General features: G+C 45.9%; 4 protein-coding genes across 4 annotated transcripts; 2 read left to right on the forward strand and 2 right to left on the reverse strand.

Annotated features, from left to right (window-relative positions):
- The first annotated feature begins 3,868 nt into the window (after positions 1 to 3,868).
- LOC125763552 (retinaldehyde-binding protein 1-like) lies at positions 3,869 to 5,536 on the forward strand. The gene is made up of 3 exons (XM_049426843.1): positions 3,869 to 4,319; positions 4,383 to 4,844; positions 4,922 to 5,536. Exons 1-3 carry the CDS (start codon positions 4,101 to 4,103, stop codon positions 5,096 to 5,098), a joined length of 858 nt encoding a protein of 285 aa, XP_049282800.1. The 5' UTR covers positions 3,869 to 4,100; the 3' UTR covers positions 5,099 to 5,536.
- Positions 5,537 to 5,751: 215 nt separating this feature from the next.
- LOC125763553 (retinaldehyde-binding protein 1-like) lies at positions 5,752 to 7,793 on the reverse strand. The gene is made up of 3 exons (XM_049426844.1): positions 6,776 to 7,793; positions 6,239 to 6,700; positions 5,752 to 6,140 (listed from the first exon to the last, which is right to left on the reverse strand). Exons 1-3 carry the CDS (start codon positions 6,992 to 6,994, stop codon positions 5,964 to 5,966), a joined length of 858 nt encoding a protein of 285 aa, XP_049282801.1. The 5' UTR covers positions 6,995 to 7,793; the 3' UTR covers positions 5,752 to 5,963.
- A 1,152-nt stretch (positions 7,794 to 8,945) lies between these two features.
- Positions 8,946 to 13,297, forward strand: LOC125763540 (alpha-tocopherol transfer protein-like). Its single transcript, XM_049426819.1, has 3 exons — positions 8,946 to 9,935; positions 12,052 to 12,507; positions 12,628 to 13,297. The coding sequence occupies exons 1-3, from the start codon at positions 9,500 to 9,502 to the stop codon at positions 12,660 to 12,662; spliced, it is 927 nt and encodes a 308-aa protein (XP_049282776.1). The 5' UTR covers positions 8,946 to 9,499; the 3' UTR covers positions 12,663 to 13,297.
- Positions 13,298 to 13,432: 135 nt separating this feature from the next.
- LOC125763538 (retinaldehyde-binding protein 1-like) lies at positions 13,433 to 15,169 on the reverse strand. Its single transcript, XM_049426817.1, has 6 exons — positions 14,738 to 15,169; positions 14,550 to 14,644; positions 14,329 to 14,482; positions 13,948 to 14,252; positions 13,712 to 13,862; positions 13,433 to 13,635 (listed from the first exon to the last, which is right to left on the reverse strand). The coding sequence occupies exons 1-6, from the start codon at positions 14,916 to 14,918 to the stop codon at positions 13,592 to 13,594; spliced, it is 930 nt and encodes a 309-aa protein (XP_049282774.1). The 5' UTR covers positions 14,919 to 15,169; the 3' UTR covers positions 13,433 to 13,591.
- Positions 15,170 to 15,377: the final 208 nt, after the last annotated feature.

A 15,377-nucleotide genomic window follows, 5' to 3' on the forward strand; every position in this document is an offset into this window, starting at 1 on the left:
TTTTCCTCCTCTGGTGGGCGAGAGGGGGGTGGTGGGTGATCGGGAAATTGTTTTCCACGCTCCTCTCGGCGAGACGCGTCGATTGAGGGGTCACACGATGGTGTTTGACCGGAAAATTTGGTACCCCCAAAAACACTTTTCCGGCTGGTGTGCCCTGGGAGTGTGGAAATCGGTGCGGGTAGGAGTGGAACTAGCTGGAGGAATTCCACCTGCGTATTTCCGCCGAACACCCCAAAGCCGTAGCTCGTCTAGAAATCGGTGAAAACACGGAAAAACCGATTTCCGCTGCAGTTTTCCTCCCCTGGTGGGCGAGAGGTGGGTGGTGGGTGATCGGGAAGTCGTTTTCCACGATCCTCCCGGCGAGACGCGTCGATTGAGGGGTCACACGATGGTGTTTGGCCGGAAAATGTGGTACCCCCAAAAACGCTTTTCCGGCTGGTGTGCCCTGGGAGTGTGGAAATCGGTGCGGGTAGGAGTGGAATTAGGTGGAGGACTTCCACTCGCGCATTTCCGCCGAACACCCCAAAGCCGTAGCTCGGCTAGAAATCGGTGAAAACACGGAAAAACCGATTTGCACTGCAGTTTTCCTCCACTGGTGGGCGTGAGGGGGGTGGTGGGTGGTCGGGCAGTCGTTTTTCACGATCCTCCCGGCGAGACGCGTCGATTGAGGGGTCACACAATGGTGTTTGGTCGGTCATTCGTCAGCTGGTCCCAAACAATTATCACGAAAACGAACGTTTTTCTGAATTTTGGTACCAGGAGAACATCCAGGCAAGAGGTAACACAAATCCTGGTGCGCAAACGTTTGCATACTTTTCGGCTGATTATTTAAATTAAAAATGTATCGCTAATTGCATACATTTAGGCGCAAAACGATATGTCGACTAATGAGCGCCATCTATTAGTCAATTTTTGAAACTTTTCTCCGTTCTGCTTTTAGCGCCATCTATTAGTCAGATATTAATTTTTATAGCACATTTCGTTTTGCGCCTAAATGTATGCAATTAGCGATACATTTTTAATTTAAATAATCAGCCGAAAAGTATGCAAACGTTTGCGCACCAGGATTTGTGTTACTTCTTGCCTGGATGTTCTCCTGGTACCAAAATTCAGAAAAACGTTCGTTTTCGTGATAATTGTTTGGGACCAGCTGACGAATGACCGACCAAACACCATTGTGTGACCCCTCAATCGACGCGTCTCGCCGGGAGGATCGTGAAAAACGACTGCCCGACCACCCACCACCCCCCTCACGCCCACCAGAGGAGGAAAACTGCAGCGGAAATCGGTTTTTCCATGTTTTCAACGATTTCTAGCCGAGCTACGGCTTTGGGGTGTTCGGCGGAAATGCGCGGGTGGAAGTCCTCCAGCTAGTTCCACTCCTACCCGCACCGATTTCCACATTCCCAGGGCACACCAGCCGGAAAAGCGTTTTTGGGGGTACCAAATTTTCCGGTCAAACACCATCGTGTGACCACTCAATCGACGCGTCTCGCCGAGAGGAGCGTGGAAAACAATTTCCCGATCACCCACCACCCCCCTCTCGCCCACCAGAGGAGGAAAACTGCAGTGCAAATCGGTTTTTCCATGTTTTCACCGATTTCTAGCCGAGCTACGGCTTTGGGGTGTTCGGCGGAAATGCGCGGGAGCAAGTCCTCCACCTAGTTCCAGTCCCACCCGCACCGATTTCCACACCCTCAGGGCACACCAGCCGGAAAAGCGTTTTTGGGAGTATCAAATTTTCCGGCCAAACACCATCGTGTGACCCCTCAATCGACGCGTCTCGCCGAGAGGAGCGTGGAAAACACCTCCCCGACCGTCTACCACCCCCCTCACGCCCACCAGTGGAGGAAAACTGCAGTGCAAATCGGTTTTTCCGTGTTTTCACCGATTTCTAGTCGAGCTACGGCTTTGGGGTGTTCGGCGGAAATGCGCGGGTGGAAGTCCTCCACCTAGTTCCACTCCTACCCGCACCGATTTCCACACTCCCAGGGCACACCAGCCGGAAAAGCGTTTTTGGGGGTACCAAATTTTCCGGTCAAACACCATCGTGTGACCCCTCAATCGACGCGTCTCGCCGAGAGGAGCGTGGAAAACAATTTCCCGATCATCCACCACCCCCCTCTCGCCCACCAGAGGAGGAAAACTGCAGCGGAAATCGGTTTTTCCGTGTTTTCACCGATTTCTAGCCGAGCTACGGCTTTGGGGTGTTTGGCGGAAATGCGCGGGTGGAAGTCCTCCACCTAGTTCCAGTCACACCCGCACCGATTTCCACACCCTCAGGGCACACCAGCCGGAAAAGCGTTTTTGGGGGTACCAAATTTTCCGGCCAAACACCATCGTGTGACCCCTCAATCGACGCGTCTCGCCGAGAGGAGCGTGGAAAACAATTTCCCGATCATCCACCACCCCCCCCACGCCCACCAGAGGGAGAAAACTGCAGTGCAAATCGGTTTTTCCGTGTTTTCACCGATTTCTAGCCGAGCTACGGTTTTGGGGTAGATATGGGAATAACAACTCTTTTTAGTGAATCAACTCCGAGTGAATGAGTCGTTATTAGGGGTCAGCTCGTTTAACGACTCATTTCGGAGTCATAAAAAAAACCCGTCATAAATCTCCATCGGGCGGCCCGATGGTGCATGTGATAAACGGCGCCAGACCACGCGGCCGGACCGGGTTCATATCCCATCCGGACCGTCCCCCCGTAGCATGGACTGACTATCCGGCTACGTGGTAAAATAAGTCTAGTAAGCCAGAAATGGCCGGCGTGACCTGTAAGGTCGTTAAAAAGCCAAGAAGAGAGAGAGAGAAATCTCCTAAGTCTCCTTTTTTGGAATAATTTTGGAAAATTTTGAAAGTTGATTTATTTTAATGCGAACTGGTTAAAATAAGTTTCTTTTCACTCAAGTAATGTTTTTCTTTTTTTAAATGGGGCTCCTTGGTGGCGAGTGTGCCATGGCTAGAAGAAAGCTTTTCTTTTGCTACCAACATACATATACATTTGCTTTCCTCGAGGTCCCCATGACTGGCGGGGCCCTAGGCGGCCGCCTACTCCGTCTAGATCCGCAAATGCTAGACTCTAATCTTATTATGCAACGATCGCGTATGAATAGTGCGAAAGATCGACAAGCACGATGAGTGCTTATCAGTTTGTCATGCTTTACACATCTACAAGTGAATATTATACCATGCAACCATTGTTGTGTTTCGTTTTTTTTGTAGGGAGCAAAATAAATGTCAATCTGTTTACTTTCAAAGCCATTAACCTATCCAGCAATAGAACGAAAAAGATTACTGTTGATGAAACGAACAACTGATTCCAAAGTGCAATTCTTTATTGAATTTAGTTACATCAACATATGCCATTGTTGAGATTTTTTCCTACTCTTAGCGTGTCTATGTCAACCTTTACCCTTCCATCGGTTAGCTGCATCAGAATTCGTAAAAGCCAGCCAAGAACAAATGCTCGTCCAGCCAAAGTCCATCGGTAGCTCTTCCCTCCCCGTCATACCTCAATGTAACAACATTTTGTCACCAAACCCAACCACCAAATAGTCTCAACTACCAGTCTGATAAGACGAATGTTCGGAGATTGTTCGTACATGCTTCGTTTCCCTGTTATCAATCGCGCGAAGCAGTTCACTTCCTTCAAGTGCTAACGGCCTTTCGCGTTCGTTTGTGTTTGGATTATAAGAATCCAATCAATGCTTCACCGTGCTACCCCAGCACCGTCTCTGGTGGGCGAAGTGTATTGGACAGCGTTTACCGTCGTTTATCTCTCTATGGCACCTTGCAGGGGATTGGGCAGAAAGCTGATAGTGGCAGACGACCCGAGAAGACGCTGCCAAATGTGAGCGCGTCCGATAGAAAGCACCGGACCTAATCTAACGAAACTACGAATCGATGCGGCAAGGGTATCAGTGTAAAGGACGCGCACGTAAACAACTGAGCTCGGGATGACTGATAACGGGGTACGGACTGAAGAAGCACCGGAATGCATAGCGCAGACGGTCAGAACCGTTCGGGGTCGGGATCTAACAGGAGTCACAGTGTACTGCTGACCATCGTTGTGGACGGAGGTGGATTAGAATCGAGCGGCCATGGGAAAGTTTGAGCTGGAGACAGCGCCCCCGAGCGCAGAGTTGCTGGAGGTTGCCAAGCAGGAGCTTCGTGAGACACCGGAGGTACGTGCGGCTGCTGTAGAAGAGCTCCGCAAGCTCCTGGAAGCGGCAACGGATCTCAACTACCCGAATGACGAAGAGTTCCTGATTATTTTCCTTCGCCCAACGAAGTTCTACCCAGAAAGTGCACTGAAGTTGGTAAGATTGGGAAGCCAGTAATTGTGAACAGTCTTGTGTAATACATTTAATTTACGATTGTAGATGCGCAACATTGCGGAGTTCAACAAAAGCTACAAGGAAACCCTTTTCAACTTGATGCCCAGTGATGTGCAGAATGTATTTATCGAGCACAACATTATCAACATTCTGACCAATCGGGATCAGCATGGGCGTCGCATGATGATCGTGAACATGGGCGAAACCTGGGATCCGAAGGCAGTGTCGGAGGAGCACATCTTCCGTGTGCTGTACACGATTCACAAGCTGGCCATGCTGGAACCGGCCACCCAGATCAACGGTGTGGTGGTGATCTATGACTTTAAGGGAATGGGCATGAAGCACGTCAAAGCGATGTCACCCGGTGGCGCTAAGCGTCTACTGACCTTTATCCAGGAGGCCAGTCCACTGCGTGTAAAGGGCATCCATTTCATCAACCAACCCATGGTGTTCAGTATGGTGTGGACTCTGTTCAAGCCTTTCGTGAAGGAGAAACTGAACAAGCGCGTAAGCATGAATCACTTTTACAGCAAAGGCGTTTGCAGAAATGGATCTCGAGTGACCAATATTTTTCTCCGTTGTAGATGTTCTTCCATGGCGACAAACTGTCGAAGTTACATGAACATGTGCACAAGGAGTACCTACCGTCGAACTACGGAGGAAGTCTTCCGGCACTGGACTACGGTGGCAAGGATTGGTATCCAGTAGCAGAACAGCATCTCGAGTTCATCAAGAAATGGAACTCGTGTGGATTTAAGTAAAACATGACATACTGAACAATTCGAGTCGCAGCCACTTGGCAATTGCATCGTTATCATCAAACCCCGCTGTCTCACTGACTGAAAAGGAGAACGAGAAGAAGAGAGATTGAGTAGGAAACGAACTCGCACGCCGTCTAAGTCGTTATCAATCGGTCGTTGTAAGTTCCCTATAGACGTCAAACGATTGTTTTTTTCTTTCTCTCCTCATCTCTCTCTCTATTGCGACGCTTATCATTCATCTTCCCAACGGATTCAAGTGTTATATTTTTAGTTTCAACTTTTTCGTGCCCCTCAGCACAATTCGGTGCACAGTGGGATCGCTCGAGTGGCGCGTTGTGAATCAATTGGAACCCTCAAAAGCCATGATGCATTTTGTGTTGCATTTGTTATCGACTTGTTATGAGTTACGTGCATAAATAAAGCTTGTAAAAGATTCAATGTAAGGAGTTTCATTATGGTAAAGATTGCAATACAAAACGTATTTTTGGATCAGCATATCTATTGTCACATTGGAAAGAGCAGTACGGTAGCACCCCATTATATCATCCGTTAGCGTATCGACAACTATTGACTTTCGATTAAAATCAAATCTACCAACGGGTCGGTTGTAAATCGATTTCAATAGTCATCGCTTAAGAAAATCCCCCCCCCCCCCCCACACATAAAACATACTCCAGCTTAATCTTATCGTAATTGATCGAGAAGGATTAAACCGCCTTCTCGAACAAAGGTCAACGGTGATATGGAAGCATGGGAACAGTAAAACAACAAGGCATGAGATGTTTTTGTTTCATTTTTAAGTAATTATTATAATCTTTTGAAATGGACATAAGGGTTGAATAGAATTGATGAAATGACTAGGTCTCTATTTGAAACCGCACGTGTTCCATTTTGTGATGAAGTCGGTGAACTGCTCAGCAACCGGGTACCATTCCTTGCCACCGTAATCCAGCGCCGGGAGAGTTCCTCCGTAGTTGGATGGCAGGTACTCCTTGGGGATGTGTTCGTGCAGCTTAGCCATCTTCTCACCGTGGAAGAACATCTGTTAACATCATAAAGCACAGAACAAGAGCATGATTAATGCACGATCTATCCGGAAACTCCGCATACGATCAAGGCCGCTGGGCACTTTCTACTTACACGCTTGTTCAGCTTCTCCTTCACGAAAGGCTTGAACAGCGACCACACCATATTGAAAATCATCGGCTCGTTAACGAAGTGGACAGCCTTCATGCGCAACGGACAAGCCTCCTGGATGAACGTCAGCAGACGCTTGGCACCGCTCGTCGACATAGCCTTCACGTGACCCATGCCCATGCCCTTGAAGTCGTAGATTACGACCGCCCCGTTGATCTGAGTCGCCGGCTCGAGGACGGCCAGCTTCTGGATGGTATAGAGCGCCCGGAAGATTTGATCTTCGGTCACCTCCTTTGTGTTCCACTTTTCGCCCATATGCACCACCATCAGGCGGCGACCCTTCTGATCCCGGCTAGTGAAAATGTTGATCAGCCCATGATCGACGAACACTGGCTTCACATCCACCGGCATCAAATTGTGCAGCAGATCCTTGTAGTTCTTGTTAAACTCGGCTACATTGCGCATCTTTAGAACACAATGGGTACACACTTCACGATTATTCTCGATGAACCTCCAGAAATGGTTTTCTAACTAACTTACCAACTTCAGTGCACTTTCGGGATAGAACTTCGTTGGACGTAGGTAAATCAGCAAGAACTCCTCGTCGTCCGGGAAGTTTAGGTCGCTCGCCTTAAGCAGCTTGCGCAGCTCCTCAATGGCGGCAGCACGGACTTCCGGTGTCTCCCGAAGCTCCTGTTTGGCTACCTCCAGCAACTCAGCGCTCGGTGGCGAACGATCGATCTCAAACGGACCAGGCATTTTGGAAATATCGTCAAACACAACGAGACAATCGGGTATCACAAACAAGGAACACGGAGTCAGAAAGACGCCAGCGAAAGTAGAGCCGGTCGGTCGATTGGCACGATTTAAGTACTCGAATTGGGATCTGGCCGCTTATCGGTGTATTGGATTACAGATACGATGCAAACTGCAGTAGTACCCAGTCACCCGATTAGGTTGAATCCCCCCCGCGAAATACGGGCTGGTGGTGTTATCAGCAAAGGGGTTTACATAACAAATGTTTTGAGCGAATTTCGCGACTGAAATGTTGATACAGATGGTAGTGAGTTTACAGTTTTTGGGAGACGCTGCCTTGAGACCTTTGTAACCTTTGTTCATTTGACGAAAAAGATATGTAGAGCGTAAAGTCGTGCAGATAAAAGAAGGCAAAAGTACTGCATGTAGTGCATTCGAGTAGGGGCGACAGATTTTCGGAACAACATTTCGGAAAGGAAACACACGCCGATACACCTGAAATGAGGTAACAAAGGAATATTTTGAAATTGTTTATTCTGTTGTTCTACCATTCTCACACTTGACTAATTGAAAGCATTGAGTTGATGCCCCGCACTGTACTAGACTCAACGAACCGTAAAACGTGATGGTCAGCACGATTACAACAAATCATATCCTACAGTCCGCTTACACAGCACAGATGGAAAATAATTATCTTTCGATCATTGCGCTTCATCCGGCACAGAGGGCAACATACTGAGGGTGCATGTGTACGTGATTGATGGTTCCCCACCGCAAGTTTGTTGTGTCCGGTTCCTGCAATTGAAACGGTCGTCTTTAATGCGCACTTACGTCTTATTGACAATCTCATTAAAACAGTAGGATTAAAGCAATGATTTTCGATATGCAAATTACATGATTTCAGGGAATTTGGAATCTAAACTATACATTTCGAGTGATAATTAAGAACACCAATGTCTTCCCGCATGACAAAACTTACAAACGTAAATGATTTTGTTACGATCTTTCTTACAGCTTGTTTCGATCTTTACACAAGCTTATTCCGTTTTCATTGGTTTCAATCTTGAAACCACTACGCTTACAATTGCTTTGAAGAAGATTGCGAGCGGCTCGATCAAGCAGATGGTGTGTTGTTTCACAACAATTTCAATGTTTGCTGTCTGAAGTATTAGGCAAACGTGAAGAAGCTACCCAGTATGTACAGCTTCAACCACTGAGCGCCATCTGATGCAAAAAAACTGGCATATGAGTGAGAATGAGAGATTGAAAGTAAAACATGAAGATCAATATGAACCGTTTGCGTAACAGATCGAGGAAAGATCGTTTGATGGGTACACAAATAATGTAAGTTATGGTCTATTAATAAACAAAATATTTAACCCGCATTTTAAAATCTGCTAGTGTATTAAAATTAATATAAAATAAGCAATTTCCTTTCATTGATAGTCTCCTTTTCCTGTCCACTATGAATACCCTTGAGGCCATTGTTTGTTAGCTCCAAATTGCACAGTAAATTCGATTATCACCTCAATCACCCCCCAATGTCATGGTCTCGCACGAGCAGCCTTTCGAAGGCCGCTGGTGGAATTTTCTGCAGGTGACAAGCTAGTAAAACCCGTGAAACAAGTAGCACGGAAAAATACACCACCGAAATTTCCCATCCAGAAGCCGTGCCTTACAATCGTGCGTGTACGTATGTGCAGTTCCCCCGTCGGCCGAAGGTTCGTCGCTTACCGTCCGGTGTGCAGTCTTTCGTTTTAACCGCGGGCGATGGATGATAGTGAGCTCAATAAACAAATAAAAACGCATACGCAAACAGCACCAGCATAGACACTAAGGTAGCAAAAGGTCACCAACACCACAAAACGGTTGCGATCGCCGAACGATTGCCGGATCGGCTCCAAACATACTCAGAACGTTAACGCTCCCGCGGAAGTCTATAAAGCGAATGGTGAGATGATCGGACGGTTTCATTCATCGTTCAGCTCGGGAACGAATGTAGCTCTGTGGCTTAAAGTTTCGAACAACAGTCATCGTTGAAACGTTGTGCGGTGTGGATCGTTTTGCTCGTTGTGCAATTTTTACTTTGCTTTATTCCAACTCTAGAAAAAAAACCCTCTCGTTCCGTGCGTGCGTGCGTGCGTGGTGGTTCGTTTGTGTACACCCTTCACCCCCCGAGCCGGTTCGGGCCCGTTTTGGGTCAAGTGGTGCTGCGTGTGGTGTAGGACACAACAAAAGGCCTTTTTTTAGGAAATAAAACCCTCACGGCGTGAGACTGAGTCCAACACACCATCGGGCTCAAGGTCGCCAGGCTGTTAGTTTGTTGAATTTGTTTTGGAAGTGGTAATTGGAGGATTGTTCGTGTGGTTGGTGCACAGATCTTGCGTCCCTGATTCACCATTAATGCCTTCGGTTGGAAAGTGAAAATCCTTGGTGAATATCTAGCTTTACCCTTAAAACCCGGTTATTGAAGTGAACACAAGTCTGAAACGAAAAACAAACCCAAAAATGTCGATCAAATACAACGAAAAGAACTACCCGTACATCGATCTCGGACGGGGCTACATCATCTATCTGCAAGATGATGACTACACCGAGCAGCGTTGGATCGCGAAAGCGGAGCACGAGCTGAACGAAACACCCGAAAACCAGGCTCGCTCGTTGGAACAGCTCCGGGAGCTGTTGCGAGACGAGAAGAAGCTTACCGTGCCGCTGGACGACGAAAAGTTCCTGCTGAAGTTCCTGCGCCCATTAGCGTACGATGTGCAGAAGGCGTTCGACTGCATCCGACATACGTTCGCGATGAAGCGCAGCTACGGCAAGGATTACTACGAAGGTCGTATCAAACCATCGCACATACGGCACATCTACGACTCGGGCATGGTGAGCTTTCTGCCACTGCGTGATGACGACGGTACTGGCATATGCGTTACCCAGCTTGGACGTAAGTACTTATGCTCGGATGCAACCTGAAGTTTTGCGCTCAAATCAAACTTCCACGAAGCGTTCGTTGACCCGGGTTCGATGTTAAACGAATCAAACAGTGACACGTTTGTTTTTGGTAAAACTTACCTTACTCTTCCTCCCAACGAAACCAGTTTTTAAAGCTCCACCCTTTTGGCCATTGAAGCAGCCATTTTTGCTGACATCCATTGGAGTGAAAAGATCAACCTAGCAGATCACTTTGCTTCCCAGCAGTTCAAAAAATTCTACACCACTAACGTCAGCATTGCTTTTGCAACAGTCTTGTTTTCTTCTTCGGTTTTGGTTTGTTTTCGATTTCGCCTCTTTTTCCTCTAGTGGTTTGAAACATGATCGTGCTGTCATGCTACTGCTGCTATATAGACATTTGCTCCGGTGCTGTTGCCCGGTAAATGTGTGCTAATATTGTCTTACGAAATGGATGCTGGGGTGGTAAACATACGTACCCTGTAATATGCTGGGAAGGGTGCGCATTTTTGCAACGACCCTATCATCCATTGTGCTACCGCCAACACAGGTGTGATCGTGTGCTCATTTTCTATTGTTTAAGAGCTTGTCATAGGGCGACTGTAGTTTCAACACATCTAGGCAGTATCACCTAGATTGATTTTAAATGAAATTGTGAAACAAATGAAACAAATTATCTCAAAGCACACGAAACAGTGAGGTTTACGCTACAAATCGTTACAAAAACGTTATTATTTATTTCTTCATAGATTGAATGGTTGTTTTGAACAATTTAAAAGTTTTTCTAAAACTTATTAAGTCATTTCATGAAGTGCTATATATCACTGAGCTAATTTTGATTTAGTGGTTCAATTTAATTGCTGTTGACTTTTAAAGTTCTCCTTACGAAACGGTTGAAATGTTCTTATTTTCAACAATACTTTCATTATCACCGCGGATTGCGATCTTGACCTATTTTCTCCGGTCTATAGCATCCGCTGTCGCAGCCGTTGCATAAGCGACCCTCGCAATCATCCAATTCCGAGTGTTGTTACTTTCATCGCACTGGAGCTGTGACGCACCGGCAACCGGTCACTTTTAACATTTACTTTACCTTGACGTAGGTTTCGTGTTTTACTTCACCAACGGGAGAAGTACCATGGAATATTCCTACAAGGTGAAATCGCGACCAGATTACAAATCGTTACAATTAAACGAACGTAGAATGGAAAGATTGACAGTGGCAGTTGGGTTTGCAGTCGGAATCAATAAATACTAATTCGTACCGGTTCGGGAAGTAAGGAAGAATTAGCATTGGGATCAAAATGAGAGTACTAGCAACCCGTCACGTTCACGCTTAATGACGCAACCCGGAAAAAGTGCCCATTCCCACTGTAGACAATAAATAAATTAATTGGCAGAATGAACATAACCGTTCGTGTACACGGTTGTATCAGATAAATTTCATTATTTCTTTTAATTGATGGCGTCAAAGGTCGTCTTTTTTAATGATCAATGTAAACTTACTTTCCAATGATCAACAAGGTATTTCAAATATAAATATATGAATTAAAGATAATTCAAAAATAGATAAAAATGTGGAAAATCATAAAATCTCTGAATACATTTGATTGTATACTTTCAGGCGTTTAATGCTTTTTAGTTCAGGGAGTAGTATCGAGAGCAATTAGAATTCATTTTTCAATATTAAAAATTAAAAAAAAATCTATTTATCATTAATAATGAACTCAATAATAATTGTTGCTATTATAATGACTCATGGAATCATTTGTATTCTAACTTATTATGCCGTGCAAAACCAACTGCCCTAATCAATATAAACTTCCCATATTACGGTTGGTTTCACTTTTATACCAAATAAGCACATCATTTCCTCCAAAGAAAATGATTCACTCAACACTTTTAAATAGCAGCACAGAAGCCAGCCATAATAGCGGGTCACGCCTGTCTGCCTTTCGCCTTTTTTTGATTCAATCTAATCCGGCAGTAAAAACCTTCCTTCCGGGGTTTTGTTTTGGTTGTTCTGCTCCGTAAAACCAACCTGTGTAACCTTTTGCCACCGAGTTATTAACACTGTTTGCTTGTCTTGTAATCCTTTTGCACCCAACCAGGTAAATGGAACACTTCGAAGGTATCGATGTACGACGTCGTAGCCCTGTTCCGCATCAACATTGAAGCCTCGCTGATGGATCCGCTCGTGCAGATGAACGGCATTCGTATCATCTTCGACTTTGAGGGCCTTTCGATGTCGCACGTTGCGCAGGCATCGCCAAAGCACGCAATGGTAAGCCTGCAGTGGATCCAAAAGTGTTGCCCATTGCAGCTGAAGAGCATCCACATCGTCAACAACTCGATGCTGTTCAATGTGCTGTTCACCATCTTCAAGCCATTCATCTCGAAGGAGCTGCGAGATAAGATGCACTTCCACAACCGTGACTTCAGCTCGCTGACCAAATGCATCAGCGCGAAGTGTTTACCGCCCGCGTACGGCGGTACGCTCGATGCGCCCGAGTGCGAAGGTCAGCTGCTCGGTGACTTTATGCAGCTTTACGATAAGCACTACGAAAGTAAGTCGACCAAGATCAGGTTCAAGTGTCAGCATGGTACAGGTGACTAATGCATGTGTTTCCTTTTTTTATTTTCTTTTCCATCGTTGGCCTGATTTTCTGGAATGCTTCATGAAACAGCGATGGACGCGTATGGGTATGACGAGAGCAAGTGAGAATGCTTCCACACCGTGCCACAGCTGTGCCGTGTTGCTGCCGCCAATCTGTGATCTATAGCCGCATCGCAAAAAAGCCCCCCTACTCCCAGCTCTACTTCAGTGCGTTCAGTTCTATCGCAAACAGCTGACCGTCACATAACAGAACAGTTCGAGCTGCGGTTCGCGATTAGTGTGTAAGCGATTAGGTAAGCGTAGTGGGACACCGTGACATGCTTGAGGGTTAATGGTAAGATGCTTAAAGCAAGCGGACCAACACCACGACCGGGCGCATTTCGGCGGATTGGGAGTGTTGACATTGAAACGTCTCGGCCAGCGTCTCGTCGGCTTCGTCTGCCTCAGCGACATTATTTCTCACGGGCATAAATTAAAGTTCAAGTACCGCACCGAATGTGTGTTTGCGTGGTGAAGGGCAAGATGAAATGAAATGACAAGTTTATTTATTGGTTTTATTAGATACGTGCGGCACCGTAAGTTTTTGTGACGATCAAACACGTTTAAGGTTGTCGGAATGGACAAACGAGTGAAAATTAACGTCTGCGTGAAGTGAGTATTGTAAGCTTATGTATTGTTTTCCGTTTTAGAAAATCTTTCACTGAAGGGGTTAGTGAAATAAATTGAAAATTATCAAAGAACTTCATTTGTGTTTATTCTTTCTTTACCCACAAATTAACTACATACAAAGATGCGCTTATATCAAGGTCCGTTTAGTATGTTTCTTACTAGGAATACGACTATATACTGTATATATATAAATAGACTACTCTTACTAGGATTTATGAATTGTTTCATGTTTATTTGTTTTTTATATACTGCAACAAAAATTGAAAATCTACGGCAGTTCATGAGTTAACCTTTGTTTATTACGCTTCGTGATGTAGCAGGAGCACAATTATTGATCATTTTACTGCAAATTACCAATTTCCAGTTTAAGATTCTTTCACCTCATTGACGTATCCATAGTTCTCCTCCTCTGTGGACGAAAAAAAATATGGAAATTAAATAGCTTGATGTGCTCTTTTCAGGGTTTCCTCTTTCTTCAGACATACGCTCAAATTTCTCCTTGTAGCAATCCAACAGCTGTCCGATAACTGCCCCATCATACTCCGGCAGCTCGTACGTTCCTCCCAGAAACGAGGGCAAACAGTCGGCATCGATGTGTTCGTGAAGCGATTTGAACTCCACACCGTGTAAGAATATCTGAAAACAAAGCGAAGCCAGATTTCGCGGACGAAATGCACGCGCTTAATATTCAATCAATTGCTCCAGCTTATCGATCACCTACCCGCTGGCTCCATTTCTTCCCCAGAAATGGTTTGAATATCTTGAAAAAGATGTTAAACATGCGCGCATTGTTTACGATGTGTATGCCCTTGATGCGATGGGGTGAGTTCTTCTGCCCATGGTCCACCACCGTCTTCACGAACTTGGGGGGAAACTGGCCGATATGCGACAGCGACAGCTTGTCGAAGTTGATGACGAACACGACACCGTTCAGCTGGGTGGTTGGTTCTTGGCCAACCATCTCCATTAGCATGTTGGTGCAACGGATTGCCTCCAGCGATGGTACTTTCGTGCAGTTCCATTTTGCTGCAAATTCAGTGCCGAATGGCAATTGGAAGATGCATGAGTTGATCGGTGGGGATCGATCGGTGAGTGTCATTACCTCCCATTTCCATGTACAGTATGCGACGCCCATGTTGATCGCGCTTCGGCAGAATCTGTACCACACGATCCTCCAGAGCGTTTTTAATCGAGTTCGTCGTGAAGTGATCGGAGATGAAATTTTCTCTCGCTTTCATGCGATAAAATGCTTTCATCTTTAGCACACAAGGAACACAAATTAATCATTAGCATAGCCTCCGAAATCATTACTTCATCACTCACCATATCAAACGTACTGTCTGGATAGTATTTTTTGGGGCGTAAAAAACGCCTCATGTACGCCTCATTCTCCATTGGAACTTTTAGCTGCTTTTCCTCTAAAACACAATCCCACTCAATTAACACAAATCAGCTGTTGCGCGGTTTCGCATCAACCCTGGTTCGATGAACCAGTGACCTCCAACACTTACGCTGTATTAACTCACGAAGCTTCCGAATCGATGCGTCCATCACGTCGGCTGTTTCGCGTAACTCTTTGGCTGCCTTTTCCTTCGATGCCGCGTCCGTAAACTCTTCCAAATTGAGCGCCAACTTAACTCCATTTCCGAAATCAACAAACGGAGCTTTCAGCTCATCGTAACGCAAAGCCATTCTGAATGAACACGCACAGCCGGATGCTTCCCGAAAGACACGACAAGAAACAATAAAGTTGCGTGCGCCCTGAACCAGTGCACGCGCCCGAAAGAATTTCGTCGTCGAGCAAGAACGCCTCCAAGAACGAGGGAATGCTTAACGCACACAGCTTTAGAGATGGCTAAACTAACGAAACTTGCGAAAGAAAACTGACGAAGAAAACGTTCCACAAGCCGGTCGGCAATACTCCGGCACACAGGCCTAACTTGATCCGGCGAGAAGGTGGCAGAAGCGGTTAAGATCAAATTCGTTCCCAAGTAAGTGCTTCGGTCGCTTAGCCATTTCACGTGTAGGATTGGTTCGTACACGTAACACAGCAAGGAAAAGTGATTTGTTACATGTATGATGAAGAAATAACCTTAAATTTACACAATTCGAGCCTGTTAAACCTCTAACAGTCATAGAACTCCGTGAATA

The sequence above is a fragment of the Anopheles funestus genome, chromosome 2RL (assembly GCF_943734845.2).
Source record: "Anopheles funestus chromosome 2RL, idAnoFuneDA-416_04, whole genome shotgun sequence".
Classification (NCBI taxonomy): Eukaryota; Metazoa; Arthropoda; class Insecta; order Diptera; family Culicidae; genus Anopheles; species Anopheles funestus.

What these genes read in the sequence shown, in the direction of transcription:
- LOC125763552 (XM_049426843.1), top strand. Translation starts at nt 4,101, where the DNA reads ATGGGAAAGTTTGAGCTGGAGACAGCGCCCCCGAGCGCAGAGTTGCTG. An exon ending in CAGAAAGTGCACTGAAGTTG is followed by an intron (nt 4,320 to 4,382) that starts GTAAGATTGGGA and finishes TTACGATTGTAG; the next exon opens with ATGCGCAACATTGCGGAGTT. An exon ending in AGGAGAAACTGAACAAGCGC is followed by an intron (nt 4,845 to 4,921) that starts GTAAGCATGAAT and finishes TCTCCGTTGTAG; the next exon opens with ATGTTCTTCCATGGCGACAA.
- LOC125763538 (XM_049426817.1), bottom strand. Translation starts at nt 14,918, where the DNA reads ATGGCTTTGCGTTACGATGAGCTGAAAGCTCCGTTTGTTGATTTCGGA. An exon ending in CAGACAGTACGTTTGATATG is followed by an intron (nt 14,483 to 14,549) that starts GTGAGTGATGAA and finishes TGTGTGCTAAAG; the next exon opens with ATGAAAGCATTTTATCGCAT. An exon ending in ACTGTACATGGAAATGGGAG is followed by an intron (nt 14,253 to 14,328) that starts GTAATGACACTC and finishes CTGAATTTGCAG; the next exon opens with CAAAATGGAACTGCACGAAA.
- LOC125763553 (XM_049426844.1), bottom strand. Translation starts at nt 6,994, where the DNA reads ATGCCTGGTCCGTTTGAGATCGATCGTTCGCCACCGAGCGCTGAGTTG. An exon ending in CCGAAAGTGCACTGAAGTTG is followed by an intron (nt 6,701 to 6,775) that starts GTAAGTTAGTTA and finishes TGTGTTCTAAAG; the next exon opens with ATGCGCAATGTAGCCGAGTT. An exon ending in AGGAGAAGCTGAACAAGCGT is followed by an intron (nt 6,141 to 6,238) that starts GTAAGTAGAAAG and finishes TGATGTTAACAG; the next exon opens with ATGTTCTTCCACGGTGAGAA.
- LOC125763540 (XM_049426819.1), top strand. Translation starts at nt 9,500, where the DNA reads ATGTCGATCAAATACAACGAAAAGAACTACCCGTACATCGATCTCGGA. An exon ending in ATGCGTTACCCAGCTTGGAC is followed by an intron (nt 9,936 to 12,051) that starts GTAAGTACTTAT and finishes GCACCCAACCAG; the next exon opens with GTAAATGGAACACTTCGAAG. An exon ending in TTACGATAAGCACTACGAAA is followed by an intron (nt 12,508 to 12,627) that starts GTAAGTCGACCA and finishes TTCATGAAACAG; the next exon opens with CGATGGACGCGTATGGGTAT.